This window comes from Aspergillus welwitschiae, assembly GCF_003344945.1.
Source record: "Aspergillus welwitschiae strain CBS 139.54b unplaced genomic scaffold BDQ94scaffold_22, whole genome shotgun sequence".
Classification (NCBI taxonomy): domain Eukaryota; kingdom Fungi; phylum Ascomycota; class Eurotiomycetes; order Eurotiales; family Aspergillaceae; genus Aspergillus; species Aspergillus welwitschiae.
The window spans coordinates 54897-72971 of NW_020798716.1; the positions used below are offsets into that span (position 1 = coordinate 54897).

General features: G+C 52.4%; 6 protein-coding genes across 6 annotated transcripts; 2 read left to right on the plus strand and 4 right to left on the minus strand.

The window, feature by feature from the left end:
* Window positions 1–89: 89 nt before the first annotated feature.
* BDQ94DRAFT_146383 (Tim17/Tim22/Tim23/Pmp24 family protein) lies at window positions 90–1658 on the minus strand. The gene is made up of 6 exons (XM_026766814.1): window positions 1433–1658; window positions 1226–1341; window positions 1117–1143; window positions 794–1007; window positions 519–742; window positions 90–449 (listed from the first exon to the last, which is right to left on the minus strand). Exons 1-6 carry the CDS (start codon window positions 1445–1447, stop codon window positions 392–394), a joined length of 654 nt encoding a protein of 217 aa, XP_026624682.1. The 5' UTR covers window positions 1448–1658; the 3' UTR covers window positions 90–391.
* A 370-nt stretch (window positions 1659–2028) lies between these two features.
* Window positions 2029–6929, minus strand: BDQ94DRAFT_160387 (valine--tRNA ligase; the record flags this gene model as incomplete). The annotated part of the gene is made up of 6 exons (XM_026769213.1): window positions 2029–3001; window positions 3529–4304; window positions 4428–4507; window positions 4564–6576; window positions 6674–6793; window positions 6899–6929. The coding sequence occupies 6 exons, from the start codon at window positions 6927–6929 to the stop codon at window positions 2029–2031; spliced, it is 3993 nt and encodes a 1330-aa protein (XP_026624683.1).
* A 1082-nt stretch (window positions 6930–8011) lies between these two features.
* On the minus strand, window positions 8012–9735 carry BDQ94DRAFT_55464 (casein kinase II subunit alpha/alpha'). Its single transcript, XM_026776036.1, has 4 exons — window positions 9355–9735; window positions 8870–9243; window positions 8403–8822; window positions 8012–8351 (listed from the first exon to the last, which is right to left on the minus strand). The coding sequence occupies exons 1-4, from the start codon at window positions 9467–9469 to the stop codon at window positions 8253–8255; spliced, it is 1008 nt and encodes a 335-aa protein (XP_026624684.1). The 5' UTR covers window positions 9470–9735; the 3' UTR covers window positions 8012–8252.
* Window positions 9736–9799: 64 nt separating this feature from the next.
* On the plus strand, window positions 9800–11495 carry BDQ94DRAFT_146391 (RNase P subunit p30-domain-containing protein). Its single transcript, XM_026766815.1, has 2 exons — window positions 9800–10067; window positions 10159–11495. Exons 1-2 carry the CDS (start codon window positions 9992–9994, stop codon window positions 10968–10970), a joined length of 888 nt encoding a protein of 295 aa, XP_026624685.1. The 5' UTR covers window positions 9800–9991; the 3' UTR covers window positions 10971–11495.
* Window positions 11496–12726: 1231 nt separating this feature from the next.
* BDQ94DRAFT_160390 (uncharacterized protein) lies at window positions 12727–17141 on the minus strand (the record flags this gene model as incomplete). The annotated part of the gene is made up of 4 exons (XM_026769214.1): window positions 12727–13252; window positions 13308–14708; window position 15477; window positions 15911–17141. The coding sequence occupies 4 exons, from the start codon at window positions 17139–17141 to the stop codon at window positions 12727–12729; spliced, it is 3159 nt and encodes a 1052-aa protein (XP_026624686.1).
* Window positions 17142–17612: 471 nt separating this feature from the next.
* BDQ94DRAFT_171745 (uncharacterized protein) lies at window positions 17613–18029 on the plus strand (the record flags this gene model as incomplete). Its single annotated transcript, XM_026771827.1, has 1 exon — window positions 17613–18029. The coding sequence occupies one exon, from the start codon at window positions 17613–17615 to the stop codon at window positions 18027–18029; it is 417 nt and encodes a 138-aa protein (XP_026624687.1).
* Between the last annotated feature and the right edge of the window lie 46 nt (window positions 18030–18075).

The window sequence follows — 18075 nt, forward strand, 5'->3', positions numbered from 1 at the left end:
GTGCTATCGGAGGGTTATGCACGTGCGTGCATTATGTTCTTTCGGAGAATTACCTGTCAGGTGTGTAGACTGTTTTGTAGATCGAAGATACTTCGTATTCGGGTTATGATCTGGATGACAGTCTGATACCTCAACAACCACCGTTACGTATCTCTTTCTATCTTATCATATACACCACATCACACTACCACCATCACCACCAACTCCCTATCCGCCAGCGGGAGGGCTTGAGTTTCTGAGAAGAATACCCTAAGCATAAACATGAAAAGGAAAAAACAATGCCAACCCTGACACCGATCTATACGCCCCGTGAACGTGACAACCCAATGAGCATATAACAAACCAAGAATAACAACCAAAGTGCTTAGCCCAGATACACACCTCACCACCTCTATTTGTTGTGTATCAAGAAATTGCGGAACGAATCCCAGTGATCGGAGTCGGCGTATCTGCAAGAGTTAGCATATACCCACTTAACTAGCCTATCGCAAGGCCTATGGTGAATGAATAGAACGTACATATACACCATACTGCTCCTCAAACTCGACATCAGTGTATCCGGGTGCCACCGGAAAATATACATGACAAAGGCCCATGTCAAACTGGCAAATACCGGCCAGGCATTACTCTCCATCTTGGATCTCGCATCCGGAGTAATCGACGACGAGAGTGGGTGCATGTTGGGCCGAACGGCCAGTTTGGCCATTGCGAGCATAACGCGCGCGAAGACGTAGATGACGATCTAGACTCCCATTAATTTTTGATTATCTCCCAGACTCCATGGGAAACCTACCTGCTGCGTAATGCTCGTCTTGTGTCTTCCAAAGACCACGTATCCTCCTACTAACCCAGCCATGAAACTATCATATCTGCCTTCCTTTCCGCCAGTGGTGGGATTAACGTTGCGGAGTGCGAGCATGACGCCCTTCCAGATGAGTGCGAAGGTAGCTAGGTTTCGAGCGTGTTGACGGGTGGCTTTTAGAACGAGTTTAACTTTCTCCCGAATCCTGAAAGGATAGTCATCGTTGCTGTTAGCTTACGTGGTTTTGCCCGGTGGTGACTGGGAGGTATATACATGAAGAGGGGAGAGAGGGAGAGAGGAATGCGGGCACTCACGTTCCGGATCGGAAGAGGAAGATCATTCTGCACAGGAAGCACATACTGATTAGCTCTGATCTATACAACCTGCTATAAGAACAAGGGTAATATAGTATGATATGCATACACTAAAGCATGCGGAAACCGCACTTTGGCACCGTAGACGGCGCCATTGCGCACACCTTTGACGAGAGCTAAGAGGGGCGCAAGATCGGGGTTTGTGACTAGCGAGTCAAGACGGGACTGTATTGCGGTCAGTATCATGATTATCTCAGGCTGGTATTAAACTTCAAAGTCTGGCTGTGTTGGAATGAACCACCGGCTTCCTACTCACCATTAGAGCATCCATCTTGTTCTTTCTTGTGATCGTCGGACCTCGGCACGGATCCGGTGAGTGAGCGCGGAGGGTGATGAGGGAGATTATTTCACGTCCGGGGAGCTTCCAAGAGCAGAGAGAGTATGCAGCAGCAGTCGCCGGGAGCACTGCTTGCTTGCTTCATAAGGGAGGGAGTGGCAGGGGAGCATGGCAAGTAATGATGGTGGGGGGAAGGAAAGGAAAGTCGGCATTTAAGGAAGGGAAGCAGATCCGCGACGAGCTCCAAAGATCCTCGGCATGTGAGAGCCGAACGTCATGTCACGTGGACACAGCAGAATACTTGTTTCTTCTATATAGGACAAACATATAGTAGCTGAGTTACAATGATGAAGATATGTTGATCATATATTGAAGAATAACAACTTTTGCATGTCTAAAACATCATCACATATCAACAATACCGGTCCGAGCGAGCTGCTTTGACCTCAGTCAAGAGAGAAATCCAAACCCCCGGAACGCCGATAGAGAGGTAGACTATAGTAGATAGTAGATAGACAATAGTAGACGACAGTATGCCCATCAAAGAAATGAATAAACTGTAGTGATCAAGCACATCAGGCCGTCTTCGCCCGTTTGCGTCCCTCATCCTCCGAAATCTCATCCACATCCATCATATCGGCATCACCCTCCTCATCATCCGACTCGACACCAGCACGACGCTTCAGACCCTTCATCTTGCGAGTCTGCAGACCGCTAAGATCCTGCTTACCCAGATGCACGCGACCGATCTTATCACCGATCGAATCCAGCCCAATGTTCTTCTTAAGCTTGATCTCCTCGTTCGGCCTCTTACCCTGCTTCATCGCCTCCTTCATGACCTCCCTCGGCGCCTCTTGCAAACGTCCGACCTTGAAGTCAAACTTAGGACCAATCTCATCCAACTCCACACGGGGCAGCTTATGCCCACTGCGCTTTGTCCGCAACTTATACCACCGAAGGTGCACAACAGGCGCCAACCCCTCCGTGGCCTCCTCCGCTCCAACCATCAACACGTACTGCAACCCCTCAACATCAATCTTGTCACTCGTCTCTCCCTTGAACATATCCACAAACATGCTCTTCAGCATAACATGCGCCGTCGACGTCTCATCGTCCCACGCACTGCCCGAGAACAACAACATCGGCCGCATGCCGATACCAATCTGCAGGCTCTCCAATCCAGCGGTCTGATCCTGATTCGGCAACAACAACAGCTCACACATATCGAGGATCTTGGAGTTGAACACGCGAGCCAGCGTCACGCAGTTGGGGCGCTTCTTGTTGCTGCTTCCGAACACGACCATACCGCACTCGTTCTTGTCGGCCAGAAACTCCAGGCTCTCAACGCTCTCGAACGGGTGGATGTTGGCATTCTTCTTGTGGAATAGAACCGAGTTAGGCCGAGTCAGCGAGTGGAAGGTCTTCAGCACCGTGTGCAGCGGTTGAGGGCATTTCGATCCGTGAAGGAGCAGAGTCCGTTTCGGGGGCTCGATTAGTTGCGGCTCTTTGGCTTTGAGGATGCGCGCGGTGCGCGCGTTCTTGGGTTTTCTATTTGAATACTTTCATTAGCCGCATCCATTATAGCAGTAGAGCATGATGTCAACGTACACTTCTCGGAGCATCTTGGCGGATGGGAAGAGATTGGGGCAGTGGAGGAGGTTGAGAAATGCTGGAGTTCGCTGCGGAAAATGAAAAAAGGCGGAGCAAAAACTTTTGGCGGATGGGGCTTGGCGTCGCTTATCGATAAGCTTATTGTCTCCACGCCAACATCAATGCTCCTGCCACTGAGGACACTTCTATTTCTATCTTACCTACTGATACTTTCGTTTTCAATGTTAAGGAAATACATGTGTCCTTCCTAAGAGAAAGCTGTGTGACATAACTATCCGTCACTCATGGGACACATTTAATCTGATCACGTGCGGTCACTACAACACATACAACATCCATCAAGATTAACAAAAAAGAAAAGAAAACTGTAAAATTGGTGTCTAAATCCAATTGTATGTGTATCACTAATATCTACTCCAAGCCCATCTACTCAGAGCATTTACTCCAACCGCAACTTCTCAAACTCGCGGATCTGCTCCTCCAATCGAGCGGCCTCGCTCTCGGCATCGCGGAGCTTCTTCTGTTCGGCCTCGCGAACCTCGGGCTTGGCCTTCTCCCATCCAGCGCCGCTGATCAGCTTCTGCTGGCGGCCAACAACCTCGCGCGCCTTCTCGAGACTGGCCTTAGCCTTGTGCTCCTGCTCAAGCGCCACCTCCTTGGACACGCGAAGGTAGACGGCCGCCTGGGAGCTGACGGGGGCCACAACGCAGCCCGACGGGGGAACGGTGTTCTCAGGGCCGAGCACGCTGAGTTCACCCAGGTTCTTGCCACCAAGCGACTTGATGCTGGTGAGCTCGTCGGCGATCGTCTTGTGGCTGGTGGCGTCGTAGGTCTGGATGACGACATCGGCCTTGGTCTTGATCTCATACTGGGCCATGATGGACCGAACAGCCTTGGAGGTGTTGAGGATCAGCTCGTAGGCAGTCTCAGCCTCGACGTCGTCGAACTCAGGAGTGTACTCGGGGTACTTGGCCTTCATGATCGAGATCGTGGCATCGCCCTCGCGGCGGGGCAGACGCTGCCAGAGGTGCTCGGTGACGAAGGGCATCATGGGGTGAATGAGGGTCAGAGCACCCTCCAGTGCGGTGTAGAGGGTCTGCTTGGCAGATTCCTGCACCTCAGCGGGGACATCATCTGCCAGGAGGAACTTGGAGTTCTCGATGAAGACGTCGCAAAGCTGGCTGTACCAGTACTGGTAGACAATCTGAGCAGACTGGGAGAATTCGCGCTGCTCCAGGGTCTCGTTCATCTCCTTGGCAGCCTGGTTGAACTTGTGCAGAATCCAGCGCTCAGACAGAGACTCCTTGCCGGTCTTGGTAGGGGCAGCCTTGGGCTTGAAGTTGTCGCCCAACTTGCCAAGCACGAACTTGGTGGCCTGGTAGATCTTGTTACAGAAACGGCGGTAACCGTGGATGACCTGGATATCGAACGCGATATCACCACCTAAATAAGAATTGTTAGCAAGATTTCCTTTGCGTAAGATATACTGAAAGACGTACCGCCAGTAGTGTAAGAAACCAGGGCGAAGCGCAGAGCATCAGCACCACACTCGGGGATACCCTTGGGGAAAGCCTTCTTCTGGTATCTGGTAGCAGTAGCAACCTCCTTCTCGGCGAGGTTACCGGTGAGCAGCTTGGCGTGGAGATCCTGGAGCTGGATACCCTCCATGACATCCAGAGGGTCAACGACGTTACCCAAAGACTTGGACATCTTACGGCCCTCGGAATCACGAATCAGAGAGTGGCAGTACACCTCCCGGAAGGGGACCTGGCCGGTCATCTTAATACCAAGCATGATCATTCTGGCAACCCAGAAGAACAGAATATCCCAGCCAGTCTCCAAAACGGAAGTGGGGTACAGGTTCTCCAGGTCGTGGGTCTTGTTGGGCCAGCCCAGGGTCGAGAACGGCCACAGTCCAGAAGAGAACCAGGTATCAAGGACATCAGGATCCCGGACCAAGTCGAATTTCTTGCCAGGGAACTTGGCCTCAGCCTTCTCGCGGGCAGCCTCTTCGGTGCGGCCAGTGACCCAGCGCTCACCATCGCTGTCATCGTTCTCCTCCCCCTCAATCTTGATAAAGTAGGCGGGAGCCTGGTGACCCCACCACAGCTGACGAGACAGACACCAATCGTTGATGTTGGTCATCCAGCGGTAGTAGCTCTTCTCAGCAGACTCGGGCTTGATGACGATCTCGCCCTTCTCAACGGCCTCAAGGGCCGGCTTGGCGAGACTCTCCATCTTCATCCACCACTGGGGCTTGAGGATGGGTTCGATAACATCGTTGGACTTGGCGCAGCGAGGGATCTTCATGGGGTTGTTCTCCCACTTGACATAGAGACCCTTCTCCTTCAGCATCTCGATGACCTTATAACGGGCATCGAAGCGCTTCATGCCAGCGAAGGGACCACCCTTGCTGTTGAAGGTACCGTCGTCGTTCAGCACGGAGATGAACTCGAGGTTGTGGGCCTTTCCACGGTTGAAATCGTTGAAGTCGTGGGCCGGGGTGATCTTGACGGCACCGGTACCGAACTCGGGGTCGACGTCCTTGTCGGCAACAATAGGCATCAAGCGGTCGACGAAGGGGTGGCGAGCCTTTTTGCCGACCAAGTGGGCGTAGCGCTTGTCGTCGGGATGGACAGCAATACCACTGTCACCAATCATGGTCTCGGGACGAGTGGTGGCGATCTCGATACGCTCGGTCTTACCATCGACATCGACCTCATAGCAGAAGTGAGTCAAGACACCGAACTCGATCTTCTTGTCGTAGCCCGGCACGTCGAGGAGAGTGCGGCCTTCAACCTCCTTGTTCTCGACTTCAAGGTTGGACAGAGAGGTGTTCAAAGCCACACACCAGTTGACCAGGCGGTTGGCACGGTAGATGATGCCCTCCTCGTGAAGGCGAACGAAAGTCTCCGTGACGGCGGCGGACAGGTTGGGGTCCATGGTGAACGCCTCGCGGGTCCAGTCGAAGGAACCACCGACTCTGCGAAGGGCGTTCTTAATGTTGGCATGGTATTCTTTCTTCCAATCCCACACGCGCTCGAGGAAAGCCTCACGACCCAGGTCGTGACGGGTCTTCTTCTCCAACTTCCACAGCATCTTCTCGACGACACTCTGGGTGGAGATACCGGCGTGGTCCATACCCGGCAGCCACAGGGTGGTCTTGCCCTTCATGCGCTGCCAGCGGATCATGGTGTCTTGGAGAGCGTTGGTAAGAGCGTGACCCATGTGCAGGGCACCGGTCACATTGGGAGGAGGAATAGGAATGACGAAGTAACCTTCGGGCTTGACCTTGTTGTCCGAGCCGAACTCGGGCTGGAACAGGCCGCGCTCCTCCCACCATTCGTAACGGCCAGCCTCGATAACCTTGGGGTCGTACGCATCAGTGGTCTTCTCCTTCTCAACCTTAGGCTTCTTCTCGGCCTTGGGGGCGGCGGTCTTCGCAGCAGCGGCCTTGGCCTGCTTCTCGGCGAACTTCTTCGCCTTCTCGGCCTTGCGGCGTTCACGCTCCACTATAGATAACCAGCGAGTTGTCAGAATGTTGTTGCACCAGGATGTCAGGCGTTGGCAGGACAGTCTGGTCCCATGGTCCGGAGGTTGGTTACATACGTTCCTTCTCGCTCTTCACCTTCTGGCCCTCGGCGGGCTGAGCGGCAGCATTGGCATCCTGGTTCCGCAACTGGTCGTCGGCCTGGGGAGGGACGTCGACGGGAGCCTTGGGCTCACCAGCTAAAGTAAGCAGCAGGATGGTCAGTCAGTCGGTCACATTGAGCTCCGCGGGGGTGGGAGGGAACGATAAGAGGGGTGGAAGTTGGAAGGCGACGAAGAACGTACTCGGGTTTTGGGGAGCAGAGGGCTGGGCCATTCTGGAAAATGGACGATATAGAGGAAGGGGAGGAGGGAATCTCCAAGGCGCCGATCGCGCCACGAACCGACGGATAAGTATCTTGACCACCGGTGACTCAAACGGCGATAGAGAGAGCAGGAGGGGGAGGGGTTGGGTCGTTGTGCGAATGCGGGCAATTAAATTTCCTGGCGCAGAGCAAAAGATCGGAACGAATCAGAGCATCCGGGTGCGGGGCCTGAGGTCTCTGTTTTCCCCAAACAGTGGAGACCACAGTCTGCCTTAAGTTGGTACTAAAGTAACTGCTTGTAGTCCCTTATGCACAGTGACAGATGTCAGGTTCTGACAGGAACTAGCCTCGGTTTTTATGTCGGACAGCGATTGGGGATTCTCAATGTCTTTATTTTTGACTCATCTGCTTAACTCCGCGGATGAAATCCTGCACGCCCTGCGCCGGTCTGAGTCAATGCTCTGGTCACGTGATGTCGTGGCCGGACCGTCCACTACTTTATACTATATCAGACAAGAACATTACCAGGATGGACTACGTATTTTCCCCAGTGACATCGTATAGTGCCTTTGGTAGAGCCTGTGCATACGTAGTCTAGTCTGTCGAAAGGCATCTTTGCTCTATGTAGCCTCCAGCACTCCTCGACCAGGCCGGCCTTCCAAGTGCCGGCCTAGTCCAACAACACCACCCATGGGGAGAAGTTAAAATCAGAATCAGATGAGCACCAAAGATAAACTAGTCCTCACGCCGGTGTCAATGACGCATCAAACTGAAATTGGCATGCAGATTATGGGAGGAAACGCCAGTAAAATGGCAAAACGCGATAGATTGAAATGCAACGCAGACACATGTAAAACGAGATCCCATCAACACCAGACCAACTAGTCACGCGGAACAACGGAAACGAGAAAGGCGCAGAGTATGGGAAAAGGTTATATGGTTACGCAGGTTCAAACAGGGGAGCGAAAATCCTTCCCACTCTAAACACCGTCTCATAGATTCCACTCACGGGGGTATGCCAAGAGGATTGAGTCGAGATATATTAGGCGTATGTCATCTGTCATCATCGTCGTCTCCGTATGCCATAACTCATCGCACCCGTGGCGCTTTCATTCATGCCACGACAAACTTCCCCCCAGCCCTTGCGGCACAATGTTTTGTGATGTTTTTATAGTATTAGATCCAGCATCCCATTCCAGACACAGACTAACTCAACATCCGAATCAAATCTCGTTATCACATCGGAGAACGACATTGGAAAGAAAAATGGCTCGCTACAGCGAGGATCCAGATGTAGGGGTATGATAATAGTCCTACCAGCACACCGTTCATCTCTAAGCGGTGGTGGTGTTGTTCCGGGCAGCCTGGGCCTCGGCCGCCCGCACGGGGGCGAAGTACGGATGAGCCATGGCCTCCTGGGCAGTAAGGCGTTCCTGGAATACGTCAGCAGGTGGGCTCTCCACAAACAGAGGGATGTCTCATACAGCATGGTCATAACGGAGAAGTTTGTCCAAAAAGTCAATTGCTTCATCGCTAACGAAGCGCTGGTTCTCAGCATTTACAAACGAGAGCCAAGGCTTCCGGGGAAAGCGGGAGAGAATCTCATCATATTGAGGGTCGAGCTCGATCTCATACTTGTCCAGGTACTCGAACAGCTCCTCGGTACCGAGCACCTTGGCGATCTTGACCAACTGGTCGGAGTTGCTGTTACCGTGGAAGAAGGGCTCTTTGCGGAAGATCATGGAAGCAAACATAGCTCCCAGGGACCACATGTCCAGAGAGTAGTCGTATTCTTGGAAATCAACAAGAAGCTCGGGACCCTTGAAGTAACGAGAGGCGACGCGGACGTTGTATTCCGTGCCCTTGTGGTAGAATTCGGCAAGACCCCAGTCGATAAGGCGGAGCTATCTCCATCAGCAGAGGCCAGCATAACTTTGGAGCGGAGACCTACCTTGCGCTTCTCATGATCAATCATGACATTGTGAGGCTTCACGTCCCGATGCATGATGCCCTTGCTGTGGCAGAAATCCAGGGCCTTCAGAAGCTCGAAAACGTAGAAACGGACATCATAGTCGGAGAACCGCGGGTAGAGAGTCCGAAAATCCGTGTTGTTGACATATTCGAACACCAAGCTTGGCGTCTTGCTTTGGCTGTCGCGAACCACGTCCAGCAAGGCGACCACGTTGGGGCCACCCGCCAGATTCTGAAGGATCTTGATCTCGCGCTTAATCTTCTTCTTCTTGACCGGCTTGAGTACCTTGATAACGCATTTCTGGTAGTTGACGACGTTGATACCCTCGAACACTTCGGAGTACTTTCCGCGGCCTGTTCCAAATGGTGGTTAGCACACAGAACGTACACGATTCATTCGCCGTGCGGCCGGGACGACGTTTTGAATGTTTGCGGGTAGATGACGGCCGGTCGTATTGGCCTTACCGATCTTGCGGACCACCTCGTAATTCTCCAGAACACCCCAGGAGATGTTCACACTGTCATAGTCCCAGTAGGACCGGGGCATATGTTCGTTGACATCGGCATAGACGCGCGCCATGTTGATGGCGGCTGGCAGGCAGAATCGGGGTCAGCCCACAATGAAACGTATATCGATGATAAAAAGCGGCGGGGTAGGGAAGGGCGGCGAGCGAAAAGGCGTCGTCGCGAGGGAAGGATTGCGATGGAGGGGACAGACAACAGCAGCTGCGAGGCCAAGAATGGTGGGGGCCTGTGTCAAGAAGGCAGCCGTGCTATCGTCCGAAGCCAGCGATTGGGGAGGGAGGAGGGAGGGAAGAGGTGAAGGCGAGTATAACTAGACTGACGGTCTTTGGGGATGGAGATCAGAATGGCTTAGGCTAGTAAGAGCGTTTCGCTCCGCCTTTGCGGTCACGGGATCCGTTCGTTTTGAAGGCTAGATCACCTGCCGGCCCGGAATATCCTGCATTCCCGGGCGATTTCTCGATTGCCGTTCTCGGACAGTTCTTTTGCACGCGATCGCTTCCTTTGCTTCTGCTGGCTATCTCCAACATACTTTCGGGCGCATTCGGTGTTTTTAAGCTCGTCGCAAACACCCAGAATCATGTTCTATGATCTCAACCTGCCCTATGCCTCGGACGATCCCGAGATTTCCAATACCTTAAGTTTTCTTGCAGAACGTGCGTCATGTTTCTCCCCTCGGCACAAGACCCGATCACCGAGCGGTCCCTCCCCCTTCACGGCCACATGAAGCGCTGACCTGACAACCAGTTGGTTACACCACCGTTGCTCTATCCCAGTCCATTAGTGGAAAACTTCCTTCAAACCCTACTCCCCCGCCTGCACCAAAGAATGTTCCCAAGGGCCTGACGCTCCTAACTCGCCTGAACCTGACCCTCTCCGACCCCGCGCAGAACCAGCGACTTGCCAGCCTGACTCAGGTTTATGATCTCGTCGCAATAAGGCCTACCAATGAAAAGGCGCTCTTGAACGCATGCACCAATCTCGAGTGTGATATAATTTCCCTGGATTTCTCCATACGACTGCCCTTCCACTTTAAATTCAAGATGGTGTCCGCTGCTATATCACGTGGGGTTCGGTTTGAGATCTGCTATGGACCAGGAATCACAGGGAGCGGAATTGACGCTCGCCGCAACCTAATCGGGAATGCGATATCGTTAATACGAGCCACGCGCGGCCGGGGGATCATCATATCGAGCGAGGCGCAGCGAGCCCTGGCTGTTCGGGCACCATGGGATGTGATCAACCTGGCGTGCGTTTGGGGTCTTTCGCAGGAGCGTGGCAAAGAGGCAATCTGCGAGGAAGCCCGGAAGGTGACCGCCTTGGCCAAGCTGAAGCGGACCAGTTGGCGAGGTATCATCGATATTGTGGAAGGGGGAGAAGCTAAGACGAAAGCGGACGGACCGGCGCAGAAAAAGTCCCAGGAGGCCACGGGTGACAACTTGAAGAGGAAAGCATCAGTGGGGTCGGAGCCAACAGGCGAGGAGGCGGAGAAACCGCTTTCCAAGCGCGAAATGAAGCGCCGGGCCAAGAAGGCTCGGTTGGAGTCTGCCGGAGCTTGAGCGAGTTCAGCTGAGGGAACCTTATGTGCTACAGCGGAGCAAGGGCGCGCTTGTCGATTGCTCGGATTGCTCGCGGATCCACATTCCTCGCCTATCGTCTGCAGGCTGACTCTAGGGGCCTTGTGCCGGTCAGGCTGTCAGCTTGCTGGTGCGACTGACAGTAGACAAATGACGAAATGAATCCCAAGAGAGCTAGCTGCGAGAGTCCAGGACCTCGGATATCATCGAAGTTACATGGACTTTTGACAGGAACAGACTCCTGACATCTGGCATCACCACAGCGCTTGAATCTATGGAGTGCACTTGTGTGCTCGAAGATTCAATACCGGTGTGATTAGCCGCAGCTAGCCTTACCATTAGACTTTAGGCATATTAAAGTCGCCCATGTAACGAATCAACGCTAATCAAATGACAAATTACCGCGTCCGTGAATATACATAGCGTCATTCTTTTAGATTAGGCACTCATTGTGCTTTCCATATATACTAGACTGCATCGGACTTCGATTCGAGAATCAATGTTCATATACCCGTAGCACTACATGAATCTTCACCTGTTATCATATATATACTTACAACAACTAAACCACTGACACAGCGGGATTCATTCCGCCGCTCTACTACCTGAAAACTACAATCTGCTATCTTACTCCCCGAACTACTGATAATAAATACAACTTAAGTTATCGCCAATAAAACCACTAAGCATGGGAGAGTATAGCGCGAATATTAAAGTAAGTTTTGTTTTTGTAGTAGCTAGTAGTATATACTACTACTACTACTACTACTACTACTACTACTACTTTTACCACCCACCTCCATTTCAATCAATTAATCTATCTAGCAAGAACAACTTGAAGATACTTGTGATCACCTGGTACTATCACTACCGTTTATTTACCACCATAAGAAGACTACTGAGTACGACTTGTGAAGTCTGATATCGAACAACTTTGGCTGAGGGGGTATTCAGATACCACTATTTGTTGAGGTAAAGGGATTACTACTAATGCTACTGAATTGTATGCTATTCCATCTACAAGAATGAACTGCATCATGAGGTAGAACTTTAGGTGCTACTAAATAGTATATATCAGGTAACTAATGACTATTTATTAATCAGCGATTAACAACTACTTACTAACTACTTTTCTTTCTTTTAGGCAATACTGGAAGTATAGATTAAACAACCCAAGTACTACTAACCACATAACTGTTCTTATAAGTTCGATGTGTATACTAGGGTTCAGAGTAGGCAATCATATACCCTGTTGATTATCCCTACTTACACAGAAAATCAACTACTGCACAAATATCTAATAAGCGGGCAAAAGACGATATAATATATGAATATCTTGCATGTTTTTTTATTGAATTATTTAAGAGACCCCCTCCTCATCATCCCCCAACACTTAGTCCAGTCCAGTACCTAACTCAACCTAGGAAATCATATACACTCAGACAAGCATCCATCCCCATCCTCACCATCCAAATCTCAACAGGTTCAGAACTAACTGGAAAAGAATCATATCTCATCATCACATGCAATGCATATCATCAATACAAAACCACCAGCACCAGGGTATGATAACGAACTCTAAAGCAAGAAGAACAAGGACAAGGGAAAACAAAGCCCTGTCTCCGAAACTCCACGCAAACCCAAACTCGACCAAAGTAAAGCAACCCAGAATCGACAACCCATCACACACAAGATGTATCGCAGAAAAGTATTCAATGCATTTAAGGCGAGAGTGAAATCAAGACGACGGCGCCGATGCTGTCCCGTCTAATTCAACCAGAACTCGGAGATCACCATCCATCCAGTCTACATTGCTAGCTGAGACTAGGGCCATTGCCCACTCGTTGTCATTTTGCACCGGGGCCAGTCCATCTGGTAGCCAGACCTTGAATTTCCAGGGAAGTTGAGAGACCCAGTCCATGTTTACTTCGGATGGGAGACCTGGCAGTTGGCCGGCAAATTTGCGGGAGATGAGTTGCTTGAGGGTTTCAAGATCGGTGCATTGGTTTCCGGGAATGTCGAAACGGGGATGCGTGCGTTTTCCGTCCTGTAGGATGTTGATTCGGAGTGAAACGTTGGTTGGAGGAGACGGAGAAGAGCCGGTGTTTCCGGAGACAGCGCTGGGGAGAGGCGGGAAATTGGGAGGAGGGAAGGGCTGAGGCTGGGGCACTGGTGCCTGGCTGTGGGGGGATTGATGGACATTGTGCTGGGTCGCTAGGCTGTCTCGGATGATTCGGGAGATGTCACGGGTGATGCTGCTGGCACTATCGGGTTGTTAGTGATATACACAAATTGTTGACTGTTATGTTGGGAACATACAATTCAATTCTGGCAGGACGGTCTGAATTCCCGCCAACACGCCAACGCAAGTCCGACGTGGCATCTGCATTCAAAATGCGATGCAAATTCTGATCCTCACATGGTGACGGACAGTCGTAGCCGCCGTTGTGAATGACCTGGAAGTGGCTATCAATGGCAGCGACCAGTCCACGCCAATCCGGCTGTTGGAGACCTGAGATGTACCAAAGGTTGTCAAGTTCATAATTATGATTGTACAGGTCATACGACTTCGAGAACGAATCCCAGTCAGCCGAGTAACCATCCAGCAGGAGATCAGTCAGACCCAGATCCAACTGAGACCCGGTACCGAGCTGCGGTTGTGGTGCCCCCAGCCCGGTCTGTGCAGAAGTATAATCGTCCGGAAGATGGTGGTGTGAATGCATGTGGAGTTGATCATCTGTCGGGGTGGTCGCGTTCAGGTTTTGCAGACTGTCCTCTGTCTTGCGTCTCCGTCGCTCTTCTGTGCCGCCACCTTTTCTAGTCTCCACTGCATACTGCCGCTGGCGCTCGTTTGTGACCATTCGGCGCAGCAAAGGAATAACCAAAGAGATGATCTTCTGCTGGTCCCGGGGCCAGATGTATGTCCTAGGCCCCATGCCCTCGTTGACCACATTCTCTCCGAAGAAGCGCTCACCATGGCCTTCGACCTCAAGAAAGTGACGCACGCAGTTCCACAACCGCAACTTAACCATCTCGGTATCACCCTTTCCACGCTGACCAACACAATCACGCCGTTCCGGATGGCGATCATCCAGCATATATGCCTTAGCCGCCGCCTGCAGGTGCAAGAAGTTTTCCGGCGAAAGTTCCAGCGACGCAAATAACTTCGACATCGGCGGACGGGTGTACTTCTTGTTACTCGACGGTTGGCGGAACAAGGCTGCAGCAGAATGCAGACCCACAGCGCGAGCTTCGGAGAGAGACTGCGACGGCGCGACGCCCAGACCCTCCCCACCGTAGTGATGCGCATGCTGGTGATGTTGCTGCTGCTGCTGTTGGTGGTGAGGATGATGCGTGCCAGCGAGGCCGACGGCAGCTCCCGCAGTCAAAGCCGGATCCAGCGCATCCTCATTCCTCTTCCGTTTCTTCGTTGGCACCCTGGTCAACCCACCGGAGGGCTGGCCATGTTCACTCATAGAGGTAGAACCAGGTCCGCGCATCTGCCGCTGCGTCCCCATTCCAGCACCAAAACTTGCATCTGCAAAACTATCCTCATCGATGTGGGTATCCGGACCATACTCGAGGTGATGCTGGAGGCCCGCAGCCCCCGCCGCCGCAGCGACAGCGGCAGCAGCAGCCCAGTCAGAGACCTCCTGACCGGCAGCAGCTGTGGCTGCCTCCACTAAGCCAGCTAGCTGATTCTCACTGGGCGCATATCCGCTGTTTGCGAGGTGGGTGTTAGGGTCGACATTGGCGGAGGTGGTCGGGTTGGTCGAGAACTCGGCAGCCGAAGTCGACGGAGGGTGTTGATGGTTTGAATTAGAAGTCGATGCCATTTCAGTTCGGATCGCGTGAACGCGTGAAGCGAGGAATCACTCCAAGGTACGTAAGCAAAGCGAGATTAAGAGAGCCACGCAGACAATAGAGCTATATCACAGAAGTGCCGCGCGGCGAAGCCGTCACAAACCCCGAAAGGCTACAAGCTCGATTAGTTGTTCCTATGTGGCAACCAAGCGCCAAAACCTGTTTGACAGGACCTGACGGCAATGTAAACACTCCGAAATAGCGAGCCGTCAGCTCGTAGTTCGTGGACCGCGCTTTGGAGCGTCCGTCGCGTGCGGGTGAGCGTCGACGGTGCTTGTTGACAGTCTGCCAAACAACGCAGCTTCTAGAAAGGACACCCGGGGCTCCCGGGCAGGGAGGAAAACACGGTCGCCTGCGGCGAACGAGGCGCGTGAGTGAATAGCAAATCCACAGCTGTCAACAGGAGTCAACAAAGTCTCGCGCGAAAAGGTGAGGATGGCGATATAGTTTGTATAGATAGAACTGTTAAACCCGATGACGCTGTTTGGCTGGTTTGAAGGAGGAGCAGACAGTGCAAACTCTGCAGGGAAGACGCTGTTGCACATTGCCCAACCCAGTTAGCCGCGGTGGATCCGGGTCACATGATTCATGCCTGGGTAGCCAGGCATCAATAGGACTGTCCACGCTGACAAGTGAAGGCAGTTAAGTCGTCTACTATTTAGAATGGCTACGATATCATATGCACTGTCTGTCTATGATAGTTATATAAAAGCTTTTCATTATTCAATTTGGAGCCTGCCAAACTGGTCCTAGCTGCAATGGATATCACAAGATCTGGCATAATCCCAGCACATCACCCAAGTACCGCAGGCCAAGAAAACATATCAAACACAATGGAAGAGAAAATTCGTATCTATACCAGGCATCACAGCATGCCACCTGAACCCCAGAAAGGCAAATATGAACACAAGAAGGTGAAGATGGTGGTATATAGTCCCTCGCGGCCAAGAACCGAGAGGTTATGAGGTGTTGGGGTTTGAACAAAGAAAATTAGAAAGGACAAGCATCGTCAATAAATCCTAGGCGTCTCAATGGAGAGAACACTTAGAATCCATCACCCTCCTTCCAAGGTCTTCCAACTTCGCGGGCGCGTGCTTCAGGGTCCTTGCCACGTTCCGTAGCATTTACCACCAATTCATTGATCAGCAGCTCCTCCAGGTCGATTTGATCTGCGAGCGTCAGGTCCTCGCCTGGCTGCGGGAAACTCAGGTGGCTTTCTTCGCCCAGCGTCCCACTCATGCGGGTCAGCTCGATCATGTCGGCCCGAACGTTCCATCCCTTGAATTGCTCCTCGAGTTCAGACTTCTTCGCATGGTGGCCTCGGAATGCGTCGTACTCCTCTTCGCCACCGAAGCAGATGCCAAAGCCATCACAGTAACAGATGTGTTCCTTGATGCAGTAAACATTCTCTCCAGTGAAAACGACGTGCCACAAGTACTCCCAAATTCGACCGGAAATGTAGTCACTGAGCTCCGTCCGAAGCATCCAGTCACGGAAATATACGAAGCGGGCTCTGGGAATGGCATGGATACGGTCACGCGACACGGCGAATTGAGCGCAGCAGGGTTGTGCCAGGACTTCCGGGATCGGGTCATCGGGGAAGATTTCCCCCCAAGCTCTGGCCAACATGACCTCCTCTTGCTTCGTTTGATCCTCCACCAGCGTGCCAGGGTGCAACCAGGCAGGACAACCGGGACTCCACGTGCATCGCAGATTCACGTAGCCCTGGCGGACCACCCAGGCGGGATTCAAACGGCGCAGAAGATCAGCTGCATCCCCGGCAAAGAGGTCATCATTATGCCAAGCGAACTGATGCGAATGCATGAAAGCGACGACGTCGGGAAGCTTGTCATAATGTTCGATGATGTAACTCAGGTAGACCATCACCTCGTGACCCTTATTCTTCGGAGGATGCAGAGGTGCTGATGGGTCATCAACCTCATAAATCGCTGTTTGCCACTCCGGAAGTTCAACCTCCATCCAGCTGGTATCTTCATCGGATGTCTTGGGCACCACGAGCGTCTTCGTGTATGTTAACCCAGAGGGCTTGGGGATGCCTGGGATGAAGTGTGGCTTGGGTGCATACGGCGTCCGAATCGCAGGCTCTTCGTGCACCCTGGTAACATTGAAGCGGACTGACGGCGATGGGGACGGAGTCGCGGCCAGTTCACCCAAACCGACGACCTGCGTCGCTTGTTCCCATTGTGACGAGAGGCTTCGGATGGCGAGGAGAATGAAAAGGATGAAGGCAAAGCCAAAAAGGGGCACAGCCCGGCGCGAGGAAATCATGGAAGATAGCGGGATATGTTGGTATGAAAAGGGAGACAAAATAAAGGTAGATGAACTGCGATTGGACGAAAGAGCTCAATCAGCAACGGCGCGAATGCGATGAGGTTTTGTTTGAGATATGAAGCCAGGCATAAGGAGTCGCTCGCAAGGTCTAGCAGCATCTATGCCCAGCACAAAAGCAAGGAGAAATCACCTACCGTGAATCCAAACACTACAGAAGACACAAAGAAGCCATGGAAGGATAGGAATTGGAGATATTGCACAGTCGGGAACAGTTGTCAAATCCCCGCGAAACTCCAAGAACCGAAGGGCGAGATGCGCGGCCACAGCCGGTCGAAGGTTCCACGAGCCAAAGAGAGAGGGGCAGGGAGGAACGAGGGCCGTTCGTAGGGCGAATTGATGCGACTAGGGACTGGACGAGGGAAACAGATTGGTCGGACAAGCCAGCTAGAAGGAGGCATACGCAAAAAGATGGCGCAGGAGCGGGTGGGAGACACGGGCGGCGGCGGAGCTGGCGTCAGCGCTGATGACGACGATCTTGGGCCCTGTCGAATGAGCCCAATTCCTGGTTCCCAGCGTGCAGAATGGTCGAGAGTCAAGTATAGATACCAGATCGAGAGACCCAGATGTGATCCAGCACCGGAAACCAGCCTTTTCTGTCCCCAGAAGGGTTACCGGCCACCGGGTCTGGCTGGAACTCCTGCTTTTTCGCATCCCGGAGAAATTCACGCTTGTTCCCCACGGGCGCAGGTTGGATGTTGGCCCGCCATTATGATTGGAGGCTGGCTGTCGCTGCCCCTGGATCGGATTTTGCCTCCCCGAGACATTCTTGTGATCGATCTGATGCACGGTGCTTATAGCCTGGGTGCTAACTCAAAAGAAAAGTAGATGGAATATGGATAGTAGGGAGTACAATCTTAGCTAGAGTTCTGAC